Raw genomic sequence first — 25,538 nt, forward strand, 5'->3', positions numbered from 1 at the left:
AGGGGGGGAAGCTCGGAGGACCTCAACTTACTTTGTTTTTTTATGACGACCCACTGCTTGTGGTGTCAGAACTCTGCAATCCCCACCAAGAGGCTACATTCTGTCCTGTGGACACTGAACCCCAAGTTACAAGGTGATTGAAGTGGAGAACAGATTAGTTGCCAATGTGGGATGACTTAGGCCAAGTAAAGGAGAACGGAGGTAAAGGAGCTGGACCATAGGATTTAGGCAAGGCTTGGGGGAAAGGAGAATTGTATGAAGGCCCTTTATACACCCACATGAAGAATGCCTTCAGTGGACTAGGAGATGATTGTCAGTCAGGAAGTTAGGGAAACAAGGAGGCACAGATATGGTAGCCCCTTCTCTCCCCACTTCCAACCCACAAACAACAGCCTGCAGCCTCCAACTCCCCTGCCCTTTCTGTCCAAAGAAATGTGGATCTCTGTGTTGTTTCATGCCTTAAATAGGCAAACTCAAAGGCTAGAAGATATAGCTTCTTAAAATGTAGGAGGACAGCAAGGAACCAGAATAACAATAGGGAGAGAAGGCACCAAGTGTCCCAAAACTACTTGGTGGCCAACGAGGGCTGATAAACTAGAATGGTGCTCCAGATAGGGGCTTTTGTAATAGCAGGGCTGGGGACGCCAAGGTGCATGTTCAATAGCTGCTGGATCCTTCTAGCAGCCTGAAATATCTGCTCTCAGGACCAGGGACAAAGTGCCAATGGATTCTGGCACCATCAAAAGGCAAGCCCTTTCCCTCCCTCATCCCGCCCCCACTCTGCCTTTCTCTGGCACCTGCGCTGTTGTCCAAGAAGTAGGCCAGAAGGCAGCGCATGACAGCCTGGTGGGAGATGACGAGGACGTTGCCCTGGCGCTCTAACTCCATGATGACCGGCTCCAGCCGCTGCACCAGGTCCTGGTATGACTGGCGGAGGAAGCCAGAATTAAGTTGGCAGCTGAGTTTCGGTCAAATGATCCCTCTTTTTTTCTTCCTTCCCCAGCTGGTTTCATTCCAGCAGGCACAGAGACTCAGTGTCACCAGCTAAGTCCTCTTCTCACCCCCAACCCTGAGCCTTGTGTCTCTTGGGAATGCTCAGACCTTTCAAGAACAAGGTTCAGACTGAGAAAAACCACAGGTCATTGAGAAAGGACTGGAACTCAATCTGGTTTCTTTTCTGTTCCAGTCAAGAGGCGGTGGGGTTTTTAAGGAGGCCAGAGTCTCCCAGGGTATTGCTGGATGATACAATAAAGAGTGCTGGGTGTGGAATCTTGAAGACCTGAGTTCAAATCTGGACTCACAGACTTACTAGCTGTGTGACACTGGGCAAGTCACTTAACTACTCTCAGCCTCAGTTTCCTCATATGTTTTGTAGTTGTTCAGGCACTTCAGTGGGGTCCACCTCTTCATGACCCCATCTTGGGGTTTTCTTGGCAAAGATACTGGAGTGGTTTGCCATTTCCTTCTCCAGCCCATTTGTCAGATGAGGAAACTGAGGCAAACAGGGTTAAGTGACTTGCTGAGGGTCACACAGCTATGAAGTGTCTGAAGTTAGATTTGAACTCAGGAAGATGATTCTTCCTGGTTCCTAGCCCAGTGCTCTATCCACTGTGCCACTTAGCGGCCCACATGTAAGTGGGGGTAGCACTTTCCTCCAACAGTTATTGTGAGGATAAAATGAGATAATATATAGAGCACTTTAAAAACCTTAAAGTGCTCTACTAATGTGTTAGCTATTATGACAAACTATTATTTTTCTTATTATTTATAATGAGAAGACATGATTTCAAATCTGTAATGCAAAGGCACACCTACCTCCCAGGACTGTTAGGAAGAATAAAGGAGAGGATATTTGTAAAGCACACTGCGAGTTTTAGGTGCTATAAAAATGCTAGCCATCAGCTATCATTTCCCATTACAGTTTGATTCTCTTGGTGTTGGGTACCCAGAAAGTATATGCCAATTTGTTTCCAGAAATTCTGATGAAAAAGACATTGAAGTTGCCAGCGAGACTACCACTTACCTTGGGCAAGCAGAAAAGACCCCAAACCCATTTTACACAGTTTATTATGACCATACCCCTGGATGGGAGTAGAGGGAGGGGTGAGAATAAGCTTATAGAAGTTTTAGTCTTTATTTACCAGCATGCATCGGTCCTACAGCTGAGACAGGGCAGCAAGAAGAACCAAAGTCTCCTTTCCCAAAGGCTCTCCCCCTCCCCCACCCCCTCCCTGACCCCTAACCCCACTGCAATCTGTCTGACTCGCCTGCCTAGAAGCAGGAACGTGAATCCAGCAACTTCTTGAGTCTCTCCTAGACCCGAAGAGGCAGGATCAACCCCTCCCAAGATGGGAGCTCCAACAGTACATCTTACCTCCCCTCCAGGGTAGCGATACAGATACTTCTCTTGATCCCGAAGGGCAAACTCTTCTGGGTATTGCTTCTCAATCTCTTCATAGGTCATCTCTTCGCACACACCCTGCAGAAAGCCAAAACATGCTGAGGGTCCCAGAAGACCTGGAAATAAGCCCCTCCTTTTCATGATTATGCAAAGCTACCATGCCACTAGGGCAGCTAGGTGATGTAGTGTATAGAGCGCCAGGCTTGGAGTCAGGAAGACTCAAATCTGGCCTCAGACACTCACTAGCTGTGTGACCTTGGGCAAGTCACTTAACCTTGTTTGCCTCAGTTTCCTTGTCTGTAAAATAAGCTGGAGAAGGAAATGGCAAATCTCTTCAGTATCTGCACCAAGAAAACCCCAGATAGGATCATGAAGAGTCAGACACAAATGAACACAACCACGCCACTAAGACAACACTTCGAACACCCACGGAGAGGGACTGAAGTCAGGAAGGCCTGAATTCAAATCCCACCTCCCAGATTTCACTTCTCTACTTCTACCTCTATAACCACTGCAGGAAGATATCCTTAATGTGTGGGGTGGACGGGACCCTAATTTAAAGGAAGAACTTAGGGGGTCAAGACAATACAATATGAGAAAGATTAGGAATGAGGGAAAACTGAAGAGGTTAGAAGATATTTATAAGAAATGTTTTAAAAGGGAAAGGGTAGAGGGAGGGGGAAAGAAAGAAATGACACTGAGTGCCAAAGGGGAATCTAACACTGAACACAGAAAGAGGGTTTGGGGTATAATTAGCTGACAAAAGTAGGAAGCAAGACTTCATCTACTTCCTTTTACACAGAAGGATACCCAAATGGAACAAAATAACTTCAGAAGGCCTTTTCTAGGTTCCATTCTAGGCTTCAGCCCAGGAACCATGGTAGCAAGTTTTGGAAAAAAAAAGTCCATGTTCTGCTACCAGACTCCACTACAACTCTGTGGGACTCCTGCCCCGCAAGAGGAGGAAAAGAAGTACTCCCCTGCTATTGACCAACCCGTTTTATTGTTGTTATTCAGCTGTTTCAATCATGTCCAACTCTTTGTGACCTCATTTGGGGTTCTCTTGGCAAAGACACTGGGGTGATCTGCCATTTCCTTCTCCAGATCATTTTACAGATGAGAAAACTGAGGCAAACAAGGTGCAGTGATTTGCCCAGGGTCACACTGCTAGTAAGTGTCTGAGGCCAGATTTGAACTCAGGAAGGTGAGTCTTCCTGACTCCAGGCCCAGCACTCTAACCACTGGGCAACTTGCAGCCAGACTAGCCCTACCAACTATCTACTCACAGCATCAATCTCATTCAGGATCTTCCACTGCTCATAGGTCACACCTAGGGACTCTGCAGTCTGGATGGTTCTCTTTAGCTGGCTGGTCCACACTTTGAGGTCCACAATCTCCTGCTCCTCCAGGAACTTCCTTAGTGCTTGAGCAAACTGGGAGGAAACAAAAGAAGATGACCATCTCTAAGTGGAAATAGCAGAGGAAATGGCCAAGATGACCATGATCAAAGAGCTGAAAAGCCACTGCTCTGTCCAAGAAGAAATGGATTTAAATTGGAGCATCTGCTAAAGTGCTGAGAATGCAGAAAGATACACAACAGATGCCTGGCTTCCAACAGGACTGGGAATGAAGAAGTGAGACCTTCCCCCAATATCCTTAAACACAGGACAAGACTACAATACGGCAGGCTAGCGCCATCCTTGTTCTGCAAACCATCTAAGCAACACTAAGAATGTCAATGTTGCAGGAGAGGCCAGGGGGTGAACACGATGATGACAACGACCGTGACCCCTCTTGGTCTGCCGGCTGTGCTCACCTGCTTTCCTCGGGACGAGAGACCAGAGTCACCACCAATCTTGCCCAACAGGTTGAACTCACTCTCTCCGTGACGACAAAGATAGATGGTTCGGGGCTGGACGTGGATATTCATGAGGTAGTACACGATCTTGCTTTGGATGTAGTCCTGAACTCGGTTCACCAGGAACCGCTGTCCCACATTGATCACCTTGATGAAGGACAGATCCCTGGCACAGAAGGGAGAAGAGGGGAGAAGAACCCCTCCAGAGGTGAGATCCTGGGGAGAAGGCCTGGGCGGAAACTCAGAATGTGGACCCTCAACGTGAATACCAAGAGTTGCTCTTCCTCTCATCACTTCCAGCTTCACCTCACTCTCTGTCTTGTGTGCTCATTCCCTGACCAAACCATAAGAAAATAATTTTTCCCAAGTAAGATTAAATAAAATTTACTTAGTTAAAATCATTAGGTGCCTACTCTAGTGAACACCCTGGCAGAGACATGGAAGCTGTAGCCCATGCCCTTGAAGAGATCAGCTCAGCAGGGAAGTGGAGACAGTCCTGGTTCCCGAGTCAGGAAGACCTGCATAGCTCAAAACCTCCCCCAAACACTTACTAGTTGTGTGATTCTAGGCAAGTCCCTTAAGCTTTGTCTGCCTCAGTCAGTCAGTCAAGAAAGATGTGTTAAGTACATACTATGTGCCAGGCACTGTGCTAAGCACTGGGGATACAAATATTGGTTATTTGTATATATTTCCTGCTCTTGGGGAGCCTACAATCTAATGGGGAAAGGTAACACAGAAGGAACCTGAAAAGCAGGAGGTGGAAAGACATGCCTCAGTTTCCTCATCTGTAAAATGAAAATAATAATAGCACCTAACTCCCAGGGTTGTTGTAAGGATCATATAACATATCTATAAAGTGCTTTGCAAACCTTAAAGAACTATGTAAGTTTTGGTTATAATTATTATTAGTATTAAAAGGTCAAGAAGGGGGTAAGCTCATAGCAGCTTGTGAGATTGTTAGATTTTCAGTATGAGCATTTACATCTCAGAAATGGCAAATGCCACAAATTAGAGCTTGATTTACTCTTGTGTTGATTGTCCAGACTTAAGAAAGTGATGGGAAAAAAGTTAATAACGCAGATTAAATGTAAAAGTGTGTTGCATGCACACAATCTCGCCTCCCTGAGAGCTGGTTGTTAAACATTGACCAGCACACCCCTCAGTTTTGTAACCATAGTAACATCAGTATGCAGCATAGGAGCATCATGGATTTAGAGCTGAAAAGGACCACAAGATCAAGGTCAAGCCCAATTCCCTTATTTTACTGATGAGGAAACCAAAGCCCAGCAAACTTAAGTTGACTGGCCTAAAGACACACAGGTGGTTGTACCTGTCAGTCAGGATTTGAACTGTACTATCAAAGAAAGGCCCTAAGTGGCACCATAGTGCATAGAGTGCTGGACCTGGAGTCAGAAAGACCAAGTTCAAATTCAGCCTCCGACACTTATTAGCTGTGTGACCCTAGGTAAGTCACTTAACCTCTATCTGCCTCAGCTTTCTCAATTGTATAATGGGGATAAAATTAGCCTTAGGACCTTACAGGGCTGTTGTGAGAACTAAATAATATTTGTAAAACATTTAACAGAGTGCCTGGCACATAGTAATAAATACTTATACCCCTTCCCTTCTCCCCCCCCCAACTTCCTCTCTTCCAAGCGAAAGCTATAATGACACACTATCTAGGGAATGGAGGATTAGCTACCGAAAACCCTTCAACACTTACCTCATATATAAGCCACTGAGCTTCAATATCTCTTTGCCCTCTCAAATAATATGTATACTATAGGTGAGAAATTATGGAATCCTAGGACCACAGGAGGTCCAAATTTGCTAGAAGAACTGGAGAAGGGTGTGATCCTATGCACCCCTTACCACAGTATCCTGACTCCATCCCCCCAAAACCCCAAAACAACTGTGTTAAGGCCAAGGACTCGAGCCTCACTTGTCATAGTGGTCAGGGTCAAGGGGCCGATAGGTGACTTTGTAACACTCGATTCTCTTCAGGAAGTCCTCCATCACATTTTCCCTGTCCCTCTCTGGGTAGTCCGGGCTTGAGACCTTCACTTCCTGGAAGGATGAAACTAGCTGAGACCCAGTCACGACACAAGCCCCCTCCCGATCCTCTCCCTCCATTAGCCTCCCTTTCCCCCACCTGCCTCTGCCGACAAGCCTAAGCCAGCCTCTCATCAGGGCCAATAATTCCCTTGACTTCCGCTCCCACTCCCAACTCATCTCCCCTAACTCTGGCAATGGGATGGAGAGCAATGACTAGGCAGAGTCACATGATTGCCACGAGCTTGGGGACAGTCAGAAATGTAACTTTGCTGAAGCTCTTCCTGGGCCTTTTCCTGGGAAAAGTAAGATGTGCTGGGAAAAAAAGAGGAGGCGGGGAACTCCAGGGATTTTTCTCTTACTTGACTAACAGTAACAATAATGATTATTATTACTAATGATTACATAATTAATTACGATAGTGACACTTTTAAAAGTCTACAAAGCATTTGAAATACAGGATTTCATCTGACCCTCACAACCACCTTGTGAAGTAGGTACTATTATTATCCCCATTTTACGGATAAAGAAGTACCTACTTATTATTAGGTTTACAGAGGTGAAGAGACTTTCACAAAGTAACACAGTCAGTAAGTGTCTGAGGTGGGATTTGAACCACAGTCTTCCTGTCAAGCCTGCCCCACTTCCTTTATGTCCCTGTATCAATAGTCCCTTCACCCCACAGGGAATCAGGCTTATCATACACACGAGCCTAAATACAGGGACAAAACAATGACGTGGCAGATGGCATTCCTAGATTTGATCCCTTCCAGGAGAAATGCCTGAGTCTGAACCTCCAGTCATGACTCACACCTTTGAGCCAGGATTTCAGACTTTAAGGCTGCCTTGCTTTGGCCCCCAGGCCATGTCTCTTTCTAGCTCTGCATGTCAGTTTCCTCTTCTATGTTTTTTCCTTCTACCCAAACTTGTCCCTGATCCCCAGGGGAAGTTAGTGAGGAGGGACAGAATGATATTACTCAAAGCTGGAAACTCATGAGCAGTGATTACTTTCAGTGTTAAGTCTTGGTTCTTTCTCATCATTAACCAGAAAGGCTCATACACCCCTAAAGGATTGGATGTAGCCATGGAAATGGAGAGTTACCCACCAGAATGTTGGCTGCAATCACATCAGGATCATCGCAGACAGATTCCACGAAGAACACCTGAGAAGGGTGATGGCAAAGTGGTGAGCAGTGTGAAAGGACTATTGACTAGTGACATGTTTTCTTCTCTATGCATCTCTTGGAGAGAATGGCCTTCAAGAATCGCACACACACACACGTGTATGTATGTGTGTATGTATGTGTGTATGTATGTATGTATGTGTGTATGTATACATTTTATCACATTCCCAGTGCCTCAGGCACAAAGGCCATGGGTCTGAGAAAAGAACCTAAACAAAAGGATTGGGGACCAAACCCAAGGGAAGAGTCCTAAACATCTAATTCCTTCTTCAACCACTCTCCAGCCCCACCACCCTGGTATCATGAGCCAGACCCAACCTTGAAGGCATTCTCCTTGGCAAAGTTCAAGATCAGGTCTCTTCTTTCCCGGGTGGTATTGGTAGCATCAAATACCTGGGGAAGAAAGCACAGGGTGTGAGTTGGAGGGGGCAAAGGATAGTATGGAAAGGGTATACCTGTTACCTGAATGGAAACTCAAGATGGAGTTGAAGAGGGGAGAGATGAGCAGAGTGGGGAGGAGGGTGGAAGAGGACAGGCAATGCTTACCGCAATCTGACCACACTCATATGTGAAATACGCTTTAACATCTTGTAGCGCCACCAGAGCACATTGTCTGTAAAAAGAGAGAATGAGTGAGGCAGGTGTCCTAGAAGATTATACAATGACAATAGGAGAAATGGCAAAATTGGATCAGTTAAGAGACACATCGCTGCTCACTCCATTCTCCTCACTTTTTCAGTCTGTCCCCAGATTCACATTCTTAGGTCCCCCCTAAGACCTTTTGCACCCTCCCCTCCAGAACAATCTCAAGCGCCTCTCTTTGGGGCCTGCTATCAAGAAGGCAGGGATGATTAGATTTTAATGTTGGAGGCTTCTTTAGCCTCACTCTTTGTCCTCAGAGCCTATGGGTGCCCAGTTGGATAAATTTCTTTGGGAAATCCCCAGGATCTACTGTCTAAAAGGAAAGCCAACACCTGCCCTGCCCATTCCTCTCTGTGGTCGTGTCTTGCCCATGCCTGTGCCTCATGGAGGGGGACTTACTTTCGGATCTTCATGGCCTCTTCGTTGTCATGCCGGAAGAAGTCGTAGGATTTATATGATTTGACTGCTTCACGTCGATATACCCCGAGATTAAAAACTGTGGAAAAAATCCCTACCCTTTAGCCCCTAAATGCCATAATAGCCCCAATGTCAATGGGTTAGAAATCAGTCATTCCCTAGACCAGGCTAATCTATTCCAAATTGAAGACCAGGACTAGAAATATTAGCCCAGCCTGCCCCACTAACTCCCACCACTGCCCTCCCCAGTCTGTTCCAAGGCTGGGAACAGAGATGTTCCCCCCTCCCCACCCTTCACCCCAGTCGACCACTCCAGAAAATAGCCAAAAATTTGCTGAGGGGCAGGGAAGGACATTGAGCTGCCAGACTTGTGGAACACTAGTACTGACTGCTACAGAAATGTGGGAGCATGGAAACTGAATTCCCAAGCCCCAGGGACCCCTAAGCTCCCTAAGCAAAGGACCAAGGGGGTCCAAGAGCCCAATTCCTCTCTATCCCTCCCCCTCTCCAGGCTACTGCCCCTACAGACTAAACTGCACCTACCTTTGGTGGGGACCCCAATCCAGTTGAGGTAGCGGGTGAGTTTCTTGGATACATAGGTCTTGCCCCGGGCTGGCAGGCCAATCATTACAATAAGTGTCGGGGAGTTCGTCATGTAGGAGGCCCATGCTGCAAGAAGAAGGGGAGGGGAGGCCAAAGGGATCAGAGAGGGTAGATGGGAAGGCTGAAGGGAAGCCTGCTGAACTTTCCTGGGACAAGGCAGATCAAACTGGGGGGCACAAGAAATTGATGATCACATTGAGTAAGCAACAGAGGCAGAATTTGAACCCAGGTCCCCTGACTCTATAGCCAGTGCTCATTCCACTGGACTGAGCAAGGCACTTTACATGTATGACCTCACCAGTGCCTCACAGCAACCCTGTGAAACAGGGACTATAGAGAATATGACCTTCCTTTCGCAGACAAGAAAATCGGGATTCAGAGGGGCTAAGCAATCAATTTGTCCAAGGTCACGGAGCTAATAAGTGTCACAGGCAGGATTTGAACATAAATCTCTCCTGACTCCCAATCCAATGTCTCTGTACTCCACCATACCACTCCCCACTCCCTAAGAGTGTGGGCCTTTTTCTTGTCAAATATCTGAAGACTGCTCAGTGTCAGGACAGACAGATGAAGAGGAGAGGAAAGAAAAGGAGGAGGCCACAGCAGCCTCTGAAATGTCCTGCCTGGTACTACCACTAGGGAACTGAGGAAGACCTCTGGCACCAAGTGATCCTAAGAGGTAATTACCCTTGGCTGCCCCTCCCCAACAATTCCCTTGGTTTTCAGTAGGGTCTCTTCAGAATGAAGTTCAATTCTAGAACTGATCATAATATCCCTAATACTGAAAAATCATTTTCTATTTTCCTCCATGCCCCTACCCTCTCACAATAAGTAAAGGCAGGATTGTCCACGCACTATGGAGTCATAGAACATCAGCCCAAGCTGCCACTGAGAACCCTAAAGGAGGCAATAAAGTGAAATAGAAAAAAATGCTAGGTTTGAAGTCTGAAGACATATGTCCTAACCCTGGCTCTGCTTGGGCAACAAGGTGGCTAAGCGGATAGAGCTCTATGCCTAGAGTCAGGAAGACCTGAGTTCAAATCCATCCTCAGACACTGCCTAGCTGTGTGACCCTGAGCAAGTCACTTAAAAATCTGTTTGCCTCAGTTTTCTTACCTGTAAAATGGGGATAAAAGTAGCATCTACCTTTTAAGGTTGTGAGTGTCAAGTGACATAATAATTGTAAAGTGCTTAGCACAGTGCCTGGCACATAGTAAGTGCTATATAAATGTCAGTTATTCATAATAATAATAATGATAATTCCTGGTTCAAATGACCCTGGTTAATTCACTTGACCTTTTGGCTTCAGTTTCCTCATCTGCAAAATTTTAAACTATTTTGTTTTCATCTTTGTATTACTGATGCTTAGCACAGAACTTTATGCAGTAGGTGCTTAATAAATTTTGAACTCAAATGTTTTGTTGGATCTGTGAAATAAGAGGGGTTGGACTAGATGATCTCCAAGGTCCCTTTTAGCTTTAAATCTTCTGAGCTGGCCTCTGAAGTCAATAGCTCTGAGCTCCCCAGGGATCTAGGCTGTGGCAGAGTTGCCATTATCTCCTGTCTAATCCTGAGGATGACACAAGGCACAGATGAAGGTATGATGGCCCCTGCAGGAACCTTAAGGTAATAAAAGGCCCTGGGGCACCATTTGGTCTGATTTAATGGTTAGAATGAAGGCAAAGCAGAACACCTTGGAAATAGTCACAGCTTTTATTAGTCATAGTAATAATCCCTCCTGATTTTCAGAGTATTTGTAGACCTATTCTCTCATTTGTCCTGGTCCCAAGACTTCAGATTCATTCATTTTGTCAAGAAATATTGATTAACTGTCAGGCACCTTCTAGGTACTGCGGCAGGGGTTTTTAACCTGGGGATAAATTTCAAGAAGTTGCATGAATTTAAAAAAAAAATGTCAGTGATAACTATATTTCAATGTAATTGGTTTCCTTGTCCTCTGTTTTATTTTATGCATTTTAAAACAATATCCTGGAGGCAGAACCAAGATGGCGGAGTCAAGACCCAGGGATCGACCTGAGCTCTCCTCAAACAAATCCTGGCATGGCAGAACCAACAAAAGGATGAGGCGAAACAATTTTCCAGCCCAAGACAACTTAAGAGGTTGGCAGGAAGGGTCTGTCTCCCTGAGATGAGAGTAAAGCATAATCCAGAGCAGGCCTTAGGGGTGACTGAATCGGCAGTAGCTCCCAGAACTCTCAGTTCACAGATGGTAAGGGGGTCAGACAACTGGTCAGAAGTAGATTACAGGGGACCCTTTGCTTGTACCGGGTGGAGGTGTCTGTTCTATTGACCGTATATGATTCTGGGTTGTGGTTGCAGGATGAGGAGGAGCACTGGTATACTGGTCATAGTTCCAGAGTGGAAAAGAATGCTTGTGGTTGCTCACAGACCAGAGTACAGGCCAGGAGAGCGGTAACCACACATCTCCTTAGATCAAACAACCTTGGAAGAACTGAAACCTTATAGAACCCCAGAATTAGCTCTGAAGACAGCAGCATAAAAAACCTGAAGCTTGGAGTGGTGTCCCCTCCACCCTGGGAACAGAGCCCAACTTTAACTTCAAGTAAAAAGTCAAGAAATAGGCTAGAAAAATGAACAAACAAAAGAACCTGACCATAGAAAGTTACTGTGGTAACAGGGAAGATCAAAACACAAACTCAGAAGAAGACAATGATATCAAAACAGCCAAATCGAAAGCCTCAAAGAAAAATATGAATTGGTCTCAGGCCAACAAAGAATTCCTGGAAGAGCTCAACAAGGATTTAAAAAATCAATAAGAGAGGGAGAGGAAAAATTAACAAAAGAAATGAGAATGATGCAAGAAAATCATGAAAAAAGAATCAACAGCTTGGTAAAGGAGGCAAAAAAAATACTGAAGAAAATAACAACTTAAGAAAACAGAATAGGCAAATGGAAAAGAGGCACAAAAATCCACTGAAGGGAAGAACTCCTTAAAAAGCAAAATTGGTCACATGGAAAAGGAGGTACAAAAGCTCACTGAAGAAAATAGTTCCTTAAAAATTAAAATTGGCCCAAAGAGATCATACAAATGGGAAAAGGACCCACATGTACAAAAATATTCATAGCAGCTCTTTTTGTGGTGGCAAAGAACTGGAAATTGAGAGGATGCCCATCAGCTGGGGAATGGCTGAGCAAGTTGTGATATATGAATGTGATGGAATACTATTGTGCTATAAGAAATGATGAACAGGCTGACTTCAGAAAAACCTGGCAAGACTTGTGTGGTCTGATGCTGAGTGAAGTGAGCAGAACCAAGAGAACACTGTACAGAATAACAGCCATGTTCTGTGATGACTAATATTGCTAAACTTAACCCTTCCCAGCAATACAAGGATCTAAGACATCTCCAGAGGCCTTGTGATAGAAAATGCTATCCACATCCAAAGAAAGAACTATGGAAGTTGAATTACTATTTTTTTTTCCTCTTCTGAGTTTTGTTTCCTCTTTCTGATGGTTAATCCTATTGGTTTTAATTTTTACTTACAACATCACTAATGTGAAAATATGTTTAATATGAATGTAAATGTATAGCCTATATCAGATTGTGTGCCATTTTGGGGAGGGTGGTGGGGAGGAAGGGGGAGAAAAATTTTAAACTCAAAAGTATGTGGAAGTGATTATTGATAAATCAAAATAAATTAATAAAAAAATTAGAATTGGGAGCTAATGACTGCATGAGACATTAAGAAACAATAAAACAACATCAAAAGTATGAAAAAAATTAGAAGAAAATGTGAAATATCTCATTGAAAAAACAACTGACCTGGAAAATAGATCCAGAAGATCTACTTTAACAATCATCAGACTACCTGGAAGCCATGACCAAAAAAGGAGCCCAGACATCATATTTCAAGAAATTATCAAGGAAAACTGCCCTGATATCGTAGAACCAGAGGGTAAGATAGAGATTTAAAGAATTCACTGATCACCTCCTGAAAGAGATCCCTAAATGAAAACTCACAGGAATATTATAGTTAAATTCCAGTGCTTCCAGGTCAAGAAGAAAATACTGATAGCAGCCAGAAAGAAACAATTCAAATTTGTGGAGTCATGGTCATAAAAAAACAAGATTTAGCAGCTTCTACATTAAAGGATTAGAGGGCTTGGAATATGATATTCTAGAGGTCAAGGGAACCAGGATTATAACCAAGAATCACTTACCCAGAAAAACTGAGTATAATCTTTCAGGGGGAAAAAAATGGATATTTAAAGAAATAGAGGACTTTCAAGTATTCCTGATTAAAAGACCAGAGCTAAATAGAAAATTTGATTTTCAAATATAAGACTTGAGAGAAGCATAAAAAGGTCAACAAGAAAGAGAAATCATAAGGAATTCAAAAAGGTTAAACTGTTTACATTTACACATGGGAAGGTGATACTTATAACTCCTAAGAACTTAATCATTATTAGGGCAGTTAGACAGAGGGCACAAGTGTAAATTAACTATGATGGGATGATATCTAAAAAAATTAAATTAAGGGGTGAAAAAGAAGGATGCACTGAGGGAAGGGAAAGATAGAAAGGGGTAAATTATCTCACATAAAAGAGGACCAAAAGAGCTTTTACAGTGGAAGGAAAGATAGGGGTGGGGTTGTAGATAACTTTTGAACTTTACTCTCATTGGAATTGGCTCAAAGAGGGAATAACTCAGTTGAGTATAGAAGTCTGTTTTGCCCTACAGGGAAGAAGGAGGGAAAGAGGATAAGAGAAGGAAGGGAGCTGATAGAAGGAAGAGGGGATTACGGGAAATGGTGGTCAGAAGCAAAACAATTTTTAGGAGGGGCAGAGTGAAAGGGGAAAAGAGGAGGGGGGAAATAGGATGGAGGAAAATACACAGTAATCATAACTGTGGAAAAAAAACGTACAGCATGTTTCTCTGACAAAGGCCTCATTTCTCAAATATATAGAGAACTGAGTCAAATTTATAAGAATCTAATTCATTCCCCAATTGATAAATGGTCAAAGAATATGAATAGGCAGTTTTCAGAAGAAATCAAACTATCTATAGTCATATGAAAAAATGCTCTAAATCCCTATTGATTAGAGAAATGCAAATTTAAAGAACTCTGACATATCCACCTCACACCTATCAGATAGGTTAATATGACAGAAAACAAAAATGACAAATGTTGGAGGGGATGTGGAAAAATTGGGATACTAATGTGCTGTTGATGTAATTGTGAACTGATCTAATCATTTAAGGGAGCAATACAGAGTTATGCTCAAAGGGCTATAAAACTGTGGATACCCTTTGATCCAGCAATACCACTATTAGGTCTGTATCCCAAAGAGATGGAAAAAGGAAAAAAAAGGAAAAGGGTCTATATGTACAAAAATATTTATAGCAGCTCTTTTTGTGGTGGCAAAGAATTGGAAATTGAGGGGAAGTCTATCAATCTATCAAGTCTATCAAATGGCTGAACAAGTTGTGGTATATGATTGTGATGGAATACTATTGTGCTACAAAAAGTGATGAATAGGATGCTTTCAGATAAACCCAGAAAGACTTAGTAAACTGAGGCAGAGTGAAGTGAGCAGAACGAGGAAAACATTGTACACAGTAACAGCAATATTGTAATGATGATCAACTGTGAATGACTTAGCTATTCTCAGCAATACAATGTTCTAAGACAATTCCAAAGGACTTATGATGAAAAATGCCATCCACCTCCAGAGAAAGGACTGATGGAGTCTGAATGCAAATTGAAGCATATTTTTTTTAAAACCCTATTTTTCTTTTTCTTTTTTTTTTTTGGTCTGTGTTTTCTTTCACAACATAACTAATATGGAAATATGTTTTGTATGACTACACATGTAAACCCTACATCAAATTGCTTGTCTTCTCAATGAAGGGGAAGAGAAAGAGAGAGGGAGAATTTGGAACTCAATATTTTTAAAAAATGAATGCTAAAAATTGTTTTTAGATGTAATTGGAAAAAAAAAAACAAGGAGTCAGGAGGACCTGAGTTCAAATTGAGCCTCTGACACTTGATACTTACTAGCTGTGTGGCTCTTGGGCAAGTCACAACCCCAATTGCCTCACCAAAAAACAAACAAACAAAAAAACCCCATAAAATATTTTTTAAAAAGAAAAAAATCATCATCCTGAGAAAGGATAAACTTCACCAGAGTACCAAAGGGGTCCACGACACAAAAGAAGGTTAAGAACTTTTGTGCTAGGAATACAGAAACAAAAAAGTCCCTTCAAGGGGCTTATATTCTACTGCAAGGAGATATCACGTACAAAGATAAAAAAAAATATATATGCAGAGTAAATACAAAGTAATAGAGACATTGGGGTGGGTGGGGTGAGTGGGAAGATAACAATAATGTCTCCTCCCACTAAAATGACAGTAAAAGGAGGCCCAGAGGAGTTAAGATGACTGTGAACCTAGCATCACAAGGAGACTCAAGAAAAGAACCAAGCAGGAATTTTGACCCCTCCAACCTTTGAACAAAGGGAAATTCCTTTGCTGCTTTCACCTGAAATGGCCCAGTCTTCTACACTGTCCTCTAGTGACCTGTGCCTGGACTCCAGCACAAAGCTGGAGTCATCTTCCAAGGGCTGATTTTATAGCTGGCCTTGTTACAGAGGCCCAGGCTAGTGGGGAGGGCAAAAGGTGAGGAAGGTGTGGAGTAAGGAGGGGGAGGGATAGGAAGGAAAAGGCCTTTGGCCTCATCCTCAGGAAGATTCCTTCCCAGGAAGTGGAGTGTGGTCTGCCTGCCTCCAATTCTGCTTCTCCTACAAATGTTTATTGTTTCTCTAATCTATGTGTTTGTGGTGAGCCTAGAAAACTAAAATGTAAATGTTTTATAAAAAGCCAAGGGAGAATACCAAAGTAGCTGCTGTTTTAAATAAGCAAACAGGAGGAATGATTTTTTTCCTAAAAAAACTTTTTTCCCCCAAAATAGACAGCAAATCTGTATGATATGAAACAAAGAGTACAGAAATATGAAACAAGAGTAGAAAAAGCATGGGATTAGGACCTAGGCTTAAAATTAGACCCTACTACTTACTAGGTACATGACTTTAGGCAAATCATTTCCCTTCCTGGACTTCAGCATTTACATCTGTAAAATGAGTAGTTTTTATACTCCACGGATCTCTTCCAACTCTAAAATCTTCCCTTAAGAGTTTTTCAGTAAGGAGAGAAGCAGATGGGGCCTCCGTGGAATGGGAAGGATAGATATCTTGTACAAGGGAAAGGCATGGTACCTGCTGGAAAGTCAGGTCCCAGAGAATTTCTTGAATCAAATCAAAGTTAAATGACTTGGCTAGGGTCACAAAACTAGTTAAGTGTTCAGGAGTAGGATTTAAACCCAAGTCTTCCTGACTTCCAAGCTCAACACTGCAGCCACTACACTTTGCTACTTCTGTTTCTTAGCTAAAGATAGAAATCATTCGCTGTCCCCAAATGACAGGGGAATGAAGATGGAGTGAGAAGCCCGTGAGGATAAATGCAAGATAAAGAAGAAATGATTTCATTTCCTACCTCCTATTTCTTCCCTAACTCCCCAACTCCTAACTTCTTTTGCCTAACTCTTATTTGGGATCTCTGAGCCATGGTAACCATCTTTCTATTCTCAGCAGAGCATGGCTCAGCATTGCCACTCAATGGCCCCAAACAGATGGGTATTCTCAGATTTAAGTGGCTAAACCCCTGAGTCCTCACTTTTTCCAGCTAAGGGGCCATGCATACTCCCCAGTCCCCTACTGCTCGGCTCATTACTCAGGCTACTTCTTTCTCCTAGACTACATTCACCCACACTTCACAGTCCATTAGGCACCTCCCCCAAAGGTCCTGTTCCCCTCTCCAAGGTCTTGAATCAACAGACCTTGGGGGTTGCTCTGAAGCTCCCAGGCACACAGCTGCTCAGTGTTTACCAAACCAAGCTGAGCCTGCTAACGGCTGATGAAAACAGCACCTGCTCCCACCTAAAATTTGTCACTCAGGACTGACAGACTGCAGAAATAAACTATGCTTCCTTCCTCATTCATTCACACAGACAGCCACAGCTACCAATTTAGAACATTTTGTCCTATCTCTAACACATTCAATTCTAAGGGCCTGGGGGCATCGCAGCAAATGACTACAGTTCCCTGTTCCCCCAAAAGTATCCTTAACTAAAACTTCTAAAAATTGCAGAATTCTCACAAAATTCTCCTCCTTTCCTCCCCACCCCCACCAGAGTCTAGGCTGCTTTCTCAATCATAAACTCGTTTTCTCATAACTTCCTTAATGGGAAATGGGGGTAGGGCAACTATAAAACTTATGTTTTATACATGGGAAAACTGAGTTGCAGAGAAGTTCTGTCAGGGAGAGAGCTCTAACTAGAATCCAAGTTTTCTGACTCTCAATCACTAGTCACAAAACCACCCAATCCCTTGGCAGAACTCTTACCAATACCCTGAAGACCCTCTCCCTAGGAGAGAATGCAGATAATAAATGGCACCTTGTTCTTGCTTGGGCCGACCTGAGCCATGTAAAGGAGTTCTAGAAAAAAACTTAAGGAACCCCTATTCTGAGCTCCCCAACAGTAGCAAGAGTTCTGAGGATACAGGCTCTAGGACTCAATCTTGTTGCCCTCAGGCCTTCTCTCTCCTCCCCTCTCTGTCACCTTTCCAGAGTCCAAGTTGACCTACACAGGGGTAATTAGGTAGCTAGGGGATAATAACTGAGCTATTAATAAACTGGCTGAGAGTGTGAACAAGGAAGAGCCATGGGACCCTTTTACAATATGCAGGGAGGCAGCAAGGAAAGGAAAAAAAACCTGCAAATGCTCACTCAGCTTAATTCACCCCCTCCCCAACCCACACACAGTGGTTGTCTCAAATTTCAATCCCGGGGGATGGGAAACTCAGACATGCTGCAGGTGAAACAGGACAGTTCACTGTACTTTAGGACAACCCAGCAGCAGGTATTTGCATGAGGGGAAAGGAGATGAAAAGTTAGGAAGAGGGATGGGAAAGATCAAGACAGGAGGAGGGGAGGCAAGGCCAGGGATGAGGAAGGACAGGGTCGTTCTGTTCCCATTCAGACTGAAAACTCTGGGGGGAAGTTCTTCAAGGACACAAAGAACCAAACCTTCCAGGCACCTGACATAAAGGAGGAAGGGCAAGGGAAGGGAAAGATCTGAGTGGGAAGATGAGCATAAATAGGATATAGCTAGCCAAAAAAAAGCACTCTTCCTTGGGATAGCCAGAAGGACCTCATGGTATTGAGATCAGAGAACCCCAATAAAACTCAGTTTTCTTAGGAGTGTAAGTACATACCTCAACTTCTGGAAAGTCCAACATACATTAATCAGACTCTTCAAACTGACTTAAGAAGTTAGCTGGTCCAACTTCCCCATTTGACAAATATAGCAACTGAGGCCCAGAGAAGTGAAATCAGCAGCAGCCTAAAGTCATACAGAATGTCCTTTCTATGATGCACCTTTCTGGATCCCCCAGATGCCAAGGCCCTCACTCTCAAATTCAACTTATTTGTCGACGTTATCTCCCTTTATAGAATATAAAGCCTTATTTGAAGGCAGAAACTGTTTCATTTTTGGCTTGGCACAAAGTAGATGCTGAATAAATGGAAATTTATTAATAAGTGGAAAGAGTGTTGATTGACTTCCACATACCAGCTACTGGTCAGAAAACAGACATATTAAGAGAGTGATCACCAAGGATGAAACAAAAATTTTGCAAAGGTTGGTCCATTCTCTTGGCAAAGTGAATTCCTGTAGTATTCCTTTAGTGAGTTCTAGGACATTTACAGTATATTTACAAAAATTTATTTTACACATACAACCTTTCAGAAAGGTACCCACTGTTTCAAGCAGAGGCAGGATAGCATATTTTCCACAGGGGCATTTTATGCTACATGCCTAGCCTTATGTCCTGGCAGAGAGGAGAGGGTGGCCCTGAAGAGATGAGCAAACCTCAGCTCTCCTTGTGGCCATACAACTCTAAAGAGCTTTGTAAGAGCTCAGGGATGTGTGATTATTATCATTAATCACGAGACCATCAAGATCTTGACATCAAGGTTGAGGTTCCAAGACCAGCTTTGAACATCAAACATCCCTCCCTCCCCTATGTCTATCTCCTGCTTTTATCTTCTATTAATAACTAGTAGAGTGAGAAAGCAATGAGCTGGCATACTTCTGAGTGAGAGGTGGAGTAATTTACAGGTAAGAGTTATCAGACTTTGTCTGGGTTCCCTGGGGAGTGGGGTTTTAGTCAAACATTAGCAAGCTGAGCAGTGCCAGGCTCCACAGCGTGGACAGAGCCTTGTGGGATCAGCTATGAAAATTCTAAGGCTAATTAATGGGAGTAGACAAAGAGGGCATGGGATGGAAGGAAGAAACAGAAATGCTACTGTGTTGCTTCCCCATCCTCTCCATCAACTATTTGCATTTCCAACTTCTCAGATAGGCAAGAAAATGCTTGATTCACTGGCCCCTGGGAAAACCAACAGTCAGTCAATATGCAATTAACAAGAATTAAACCGACAGCCAGGTGAAGCAGGGAAGCACCTTCATAGGATCATAGTCTTAGAGCCACTGGGGACCTTTAAGGTCATCAAGTTCAACCTGTTCATTTTAGAAATAAGGACACTAAGACGCCAAGAGGTTGAGTTACTTGCCTATGATCACACAGCTAGTAAGTGCCTGATATGGGACTTGAACCCAGGTCCAAGTCCAGTGCCCTACTTACTATACCATAAAGGAGGAACCCTGAGATTGGCTAGGAGTCAAGGTTAATACCATAGAGATGTAGATTTGGAGCAAGGGACCGTAAATAGGGTGAGGCATCTACTTATTACAATGTTTCTAGTAGGTAGAAAAGGAAGGGAGGGATTATAACACATTTTAGCCTAGCAAAGACCGAAACTGAAAAAAGTACCAGCTCTGCCTCCCTAGCTCATCCTATCCTGTCCAGTCCTGTACTCCTTAATGGGAATATATTGTTATTTGCTCAGATAGAATACTTCAGATAGATAACTTGATAAGCAGGATGTGGAAATAGTGGTAAGCATTCCTTCCCCTTGAACCCATACCAGGAGAAGGGGTAAAAGATTGGAAGACACCCAGAAGATCCAGAATACTTGGGTCCAAAATGTGGTTCTGACACCTGTGTATCATTGGACAAGTGATGCCTCTCTGTGTGTCAGTTTCTTCATCTGTAAAGTGAGAGCATTTGATTAGATGATGTCTAAGGGTACTTCCAGGGCAGCTAGGTGGTGCAGTGGATATAGTGCTTCGTTTGGAGTCAGGAAGACCTGAGTTCAAATCTGGCCTGTGACAGTTACGAGCTGTGTGACCCTGGCAAGTCACTTAACCCTGTTTGCTTCAGTTTCCTCATCTGTAAAATGGGCTGGAGAAGGAAACGGCAAACCACTCCAGTCTCTTTGCCAAGAAAACCCCAAATGGGGTCATGAAGAGTCAGACACGAATGAAATGACTCAACAACAAAAAAAAAGGTCCCTCCAGCTCTGAATCTCTTTTTCCTTTGGTCCAGAGCTGTGGTTTCACTTATGTGTTGAATCCTTCAAGTGGAAACATGTGCCTGGCACACAATAGGTGCTTTAATTAAGTGTTCACTGATTGAATGAATAATTGCAACTTTCTCTGGGGACACAGATCAGGTTTCTATAACTTCTAGTGAAGTGAACCGACTTGCCTAGGGTCACACAGCTAGTGTAAGTCAGGGGTAAGACTTGAACCCAGTCCTCGGCCCACTACAGCACACTGCCTCCTCTTGATGTTATGAATAATAATTATCACTGATCTTTATACAGCACTTAGACTTTTTTTTTTATCTCATTTTATACATGAGGAAACCGACTCAAAGATAAGAAGTCATGAGTCCATGGTCATCTAGCTAGTAAATCTCGGAAGTGGTTAATCCTATGAGTCTATGACCTACCACAGCAGGACCCCAAGGAGAAACATTCTGTTTCATAAACAGAAAATTCACCCATGAAAAGTAGGAGGAGTGGAAGGCTTTGTTTTAAGTCAGACAAGCAGTAAGTGCCTACTATGTGCCAAAGTACTAGAGATGCAAAGAAAGGTAAAAACAGTTCCTGACCTCAAGCTCACATTCTAATGGGGAAAGACAACTGATAGATAACTAGGTACATTCAAGATATATGCAGACTAGATGGAAGATAGTTTCAGGGGAGAAGGCACTAGCAGCTGAGAAGGAAGAAGGACCAGGAAAGGCCTAGTGGAGAAGGTGGGATGTGAGCTGAGTCTTGACAGAAGCCAGAAACTATGAGACAAGGTCAGAAGGGAGAGTATTTGGGCAAGAGAGACAGCTAACACAAAGATTTGGAGATAGGAGATGGTGTGTTTATGAAACAGGAAGTTGGCCAGGGTTGGCCAGCTCATAGAGTATATGTAAGTGAATATAGCACAAGAAGACGGGAAAAGTAGGAAGGGTCCAGGTTGTAAAGAGCTTTAATGCCAGAGGACTTAATTTGATGCTGGACATAATAGAGATCCCCTGGAGTTTATTGAGTAGGGGGTGACATGAGCACATCTCTCCTTTAGAAGATGTTAGACTTTAGATTAGAAGATTTAGATTTTAGGGGCATAGGGAAGATCAGTTGGAATGAAAAACTTGAGGTAGAGAAACCAGTTAGAAGGCTATTGCAATAGCCCAGGGAGAGGAATAATGAAAGTTTCACCTAGGATAGAGGCTGTATAAGTGAAGAGAAAGGGAAGTATGTATATGAAAGATGTTATGCAGGTTGAAACAGCAAGATTTGGCAACTGAAAAAATATGAAGGGTTAGAGTGAGAAGATGAGGATAACACGGAGGCTGCAATCCCAGGTAGTGCCCTTAAAAGTAACAGGGATGTTTGGAAGAGGGGAGAGTTTGTGGGGAAAAGGAAATAATGATTTCTGTTTTGGACATTGTTTCAGAAGCAGGGAAAGGACTCCCACTTTGACTACAAAAAGCTCAACCCTGCCACAGCATTTGTGTTCTCAGGCTGTATACTAACAAGATCACCATCATTAACATTTGTAAATCACTTCAAGGTTTGCAAAGGACTTTACATGCATTATTTTACATACATGTATCTTTATATATATTATATATATACATATGCATATATAATATACATTATACATACATTTCCCTCCCCATTATCAAGTGGGGAGCCCCACAGGAAAGACCACTAGACTTGAACTCAGGGGACCTAGCTGAGCCCCAGCTCTGCTATTTACTAACTGTGACTATGATTCTTAACCTCTCTGATTCTCAGTTTCCTGAAAAGGATAATATACTACCTGCTTCACAGGGGTGTTGTGAGGGGAAAAGGCTGTAAACTGGAATGGCATTATTCCTCAATACTCACAACACTTCTTCTCTGACTGCCTAAGATTAGTAGCCTGTAGAACATGACTGTTCTGTTCTGGGGTTGGCACTGGATTCCCAGACATGGCAGTTCAGTGCTTGAGGACTTGAGGTTCCGGGGAGCTTCTGGAAGAGACAGGAGAGGAGGCAGGTGAAGGAAGGGAAGGAGCAAAACACGCCCCCCCCCCCCGCAATTCCCGAGGGCTCCCACCCCAACCATACTCATAAGCGGAAAACAAGAGATTAGGCAATTAGCAAGTAAGAAATCCAAAGCATCAAATACATACTCACTGGACCGTTCTGAAAAAAAAATGTTAGGTGGGAAAGTAAGTCTCTGTGAGCAGGAAGCTGGTCCGTGAGAGGAAAACAGAGGGTAACAGGAAGCCAAGACAGCTTCAACATGTTACTCGTCCTCCTGGGTTCCTAACACCACTTCCAACCCAGGTCATCCACACACTCATCCACATCACCAATGCTCCTGGAGCAGGAGGAATTTCTAGATTTTAAGCGTAAACTGAGGCCCACGAAAATTAAGTGACTTTCCCAATATGATACTAAAGGACGAAGGTTCTTCACCTTCACCAGAAACTGGGTGCTGTCTCCTCCTGACTGGGGACTCCTCCCCACCTGCGTCCCCACCCCCATCCCCCGAAACCAGACTGCCAGGACAGGGTCGGCTAAGGAGGTGTTTGCTTCTTTAAGAGGCTTTCACAGTCCTTGCACGGCCTTCAGAGTTCCCCTTCCTTCTACACTCCCAAGTACCTCCAGGGTTGCCGGTATCTGAATATTTCCCGCAGCCTGCAATGCAGCGGCACAAGGGCTCCCTGATTTATCATCCTCCGGGTTGTTACACAAATGCATCGACCGCCCCTCATCCTGCCCAGCCCCAGGCCCCATCCATCCTAGGCGCTGCGCAGTAACTCCTCACCTTGTGATCCCAGCGTAGGACCAGCGAGTCCCCCGGGAGCCCAACCGCACCGCAGGCAGGGCCAGGCATGCAAATCACATTCAAATCAACTGCCCGCTTAGCCCGGCCCACTCTGTGACCCCACCCCCCTGCGAGTGCTTTCACCTGGAGCCTACAGTTGGCCAATCTGAAACCGCAGAGTCTCAGGAGGCTGTGCTCTTGCTGGAAATGATGACGCCAACGCCAGACGGCAGGAGGGGATGCCGAAAGGACGGATTATATGCCCTCAGGTTGCCTAGCAGGGCGGAGGATTGGCTACCCTGTTGCTGAGCAACCCGAGAGCTAGAGCTATTGAAAAAGCAAGAGTTTTCTTTAAAATCTCGCGAGAACAGCAACCCAGCCCACTCCTCAATGAAATAAATTAAACAGATGTCCTCTGAGGGTGTGGTCTGATATTAACTCTTTTATTCCAGTGTCCCAATGGAACTCAGTCAAAAAAAGTTTCTACATGTTAAACTGTGGTTTTGGAAAGGAACTTTGTTAAGAAGAGATCCACATGAGCGTGTCTTCATTTTCCTAAGATACCCTTCAAATGTTCCCTTCCTGGGCTTGAGTCTCCCGTGTAATAGGGTTCATGGCCAGTCCCCCCAGCATCACAGGACCAAAGACGTCATGTGCCCCCTAATCCATCCAGTTTCCTACTTGACTTTCCATCTTCCACCTTATCCACTGACTTTTGTCAGAGTCAGGCTTGCACAACAGTCTGGCAATAAACCAACTGTACTTTTGACCAATAAGAACTCAGAACCCTTAGCTTTCAGTTAGTATCAAACTTTGGAAAGTGGATAAGACATTTTATCCAGGTAGGGATCCAGGTCTCAAGAGCTGAGGAGAGTGTAGAAACGCTATCCATAATGCTAGGAAGTGAAGAGGCTTTCTCACCAGGATATATTTGTGAGCCCCAAGAAAACAGCTTATTGCTAGTACTGTAGATGTCACATGTTTTGTAGGTATAGTCACTCTTTATAGTACATAGGTACACCCTATGTCAATACTATTCATGATACACTCACCTTTAATTCAGAGACTTGCTGCTGCTGTGGGTCACCCATAGGTTCAAGGGAAGAGCTGTGGAATAGGAGTTCTTAGAGCATAATGTCTGGGTCTCTCCTTTACCCTCATGACATTTCCCTCTGTATCATATTTATTTGTGTACTTCTTGTTGGCTTCTCCCTTACTGGATCTTAATATCATCGAGGGCAAGGACTGTGTAATTTTTCATTTTTCATATCCTTAGTGCCTGGTCTTTGCATCTAGTACCCATTTAAAAAACCCTTTTTTGAATGAAAGGTCACATGTTGTAGCTATAGGAAGTACTGGATTTTGGCATCAGAAGACCTTAGTGAGAATCCTGGCTCTGTGATTTACTATTTGTTAACTGCCTGCTGTTACTCACAGATCCTTTGTCACTCTGCCTTTGTACTCCTTCCCATGCCTGAACACGCTCTCTCCACTCTTTCACCCCCTTCTAATCTTTGTTTCCTTCAAAACACAGCACAAAGGCTACATCCCACATGCTTTTTCTCATTACCTCAATTGCTAGTGTCTCCCACCCAGTTACTATGTATTTATTCTGTATGGACATTGCTTTCTCTGTGAGAATGCTGTCTCAAGCCACAAGAATATAAAGTCATTGGAGGCAAGGACTGTTTCACAGATGATTTTGTGTGGCTAATACCTAATACAGAGCCATGTATATAGTAGGAGCTTAAAAAAATCTTGTGGCTTGATTAAAGTGCAAAGTATGTAATTAATAGTAAACAGCATATTGAATTTGAATTCTGGGAAATTAAGTTTTAAATTTTGCCTCTGATACTTAGTAGCTGTGTGACTATAGACAAGTTACTTTATTTCTATAACCCCAGTTTTCTCATATGTGAAATAGTGATAATACCTAGCATTTGTATAGTATTTTAAGGTTTGTAAAGCATTTCACATATGTAATCTCATTCTGACCCCACAACAATACGGGAAGTTAGGTGCTATTTTTGTTCCCATTTTGTAGATGAAGAAAGGAA

The 25,538-nt window shown here is 43.6% G+C and overlaps 1 protein-coding gene across 7 annotated transcripts in view; it reads right to left on the reverse strand.

Moving 5' to 3' along the window:
* PFKFB2 (6-phosphofructo-2-kinase/fructose-2,6-biphosphatase 2) overlaps positions 1-24,674 on the reverse strand; it is a 37,315-nt gene extending 12,641 nt beyond the window's left edge. For 4 of the 7 annotated variants that reach the window (XR_003569868.1, XM_027870724.1, XM_027870723.1 and 1 more), the window contains exons 1-12: positions 23,316-23,474; positions 22,555-22,679; positions 9,098-9,223; positions 8,537-8,633; positions 8,042-8,108; positions 7,814-7,888; positions 7,418-7,474; positions 6,202-6,326; positions 4,218-4,425; positions 3,688-3,834; positions 2,375-2,479; positions 798-927 (exon numbers count right to left, since the gene is read on the reverse strand). Coding sequence is in view for 6 of the 7 variants with exons in the window: in XM_027870724.1 (XP_027726525.1) it covers positions 798-927; positions 2,375-2,479; positions 3,688-3,834; positions 4,218-4,425; positions 6,202-6,326; positions 7,418-7,474; positions 7,814-7,888; positions 8,042-8,108; positions 8,537-8,633; positions 9,098-9,223; positions 22,555-22,639 (1,222 nt within the window). In the remaining variant the exon portion in view is untranslated. The other 3 variants (XM_027870721.1, XM_027870720.1, XM_027870722.1) reach the window with 3 other exon arrangements.
* Between the last annotated feature and the right edge of the window lie 864 nt (positions 24,675-25,538).

Source organism: Vombatus ursinus, unplaced genomic scaffold (assembly GCF_900497805.2).
Source record: "Vombatus ursinus unplaced genomic scaffold, bare-nosed wombat genome assembly UNPS02014798.1, whole genome shotgun sequence".
NCBI classification, from domain to species: domain Eukaryota; kingdom Metazoa; phylum Chordata; class Mammalia; order Diprotodontia; family Vombatidae; genus Vombatus; species Vombatus ursinus.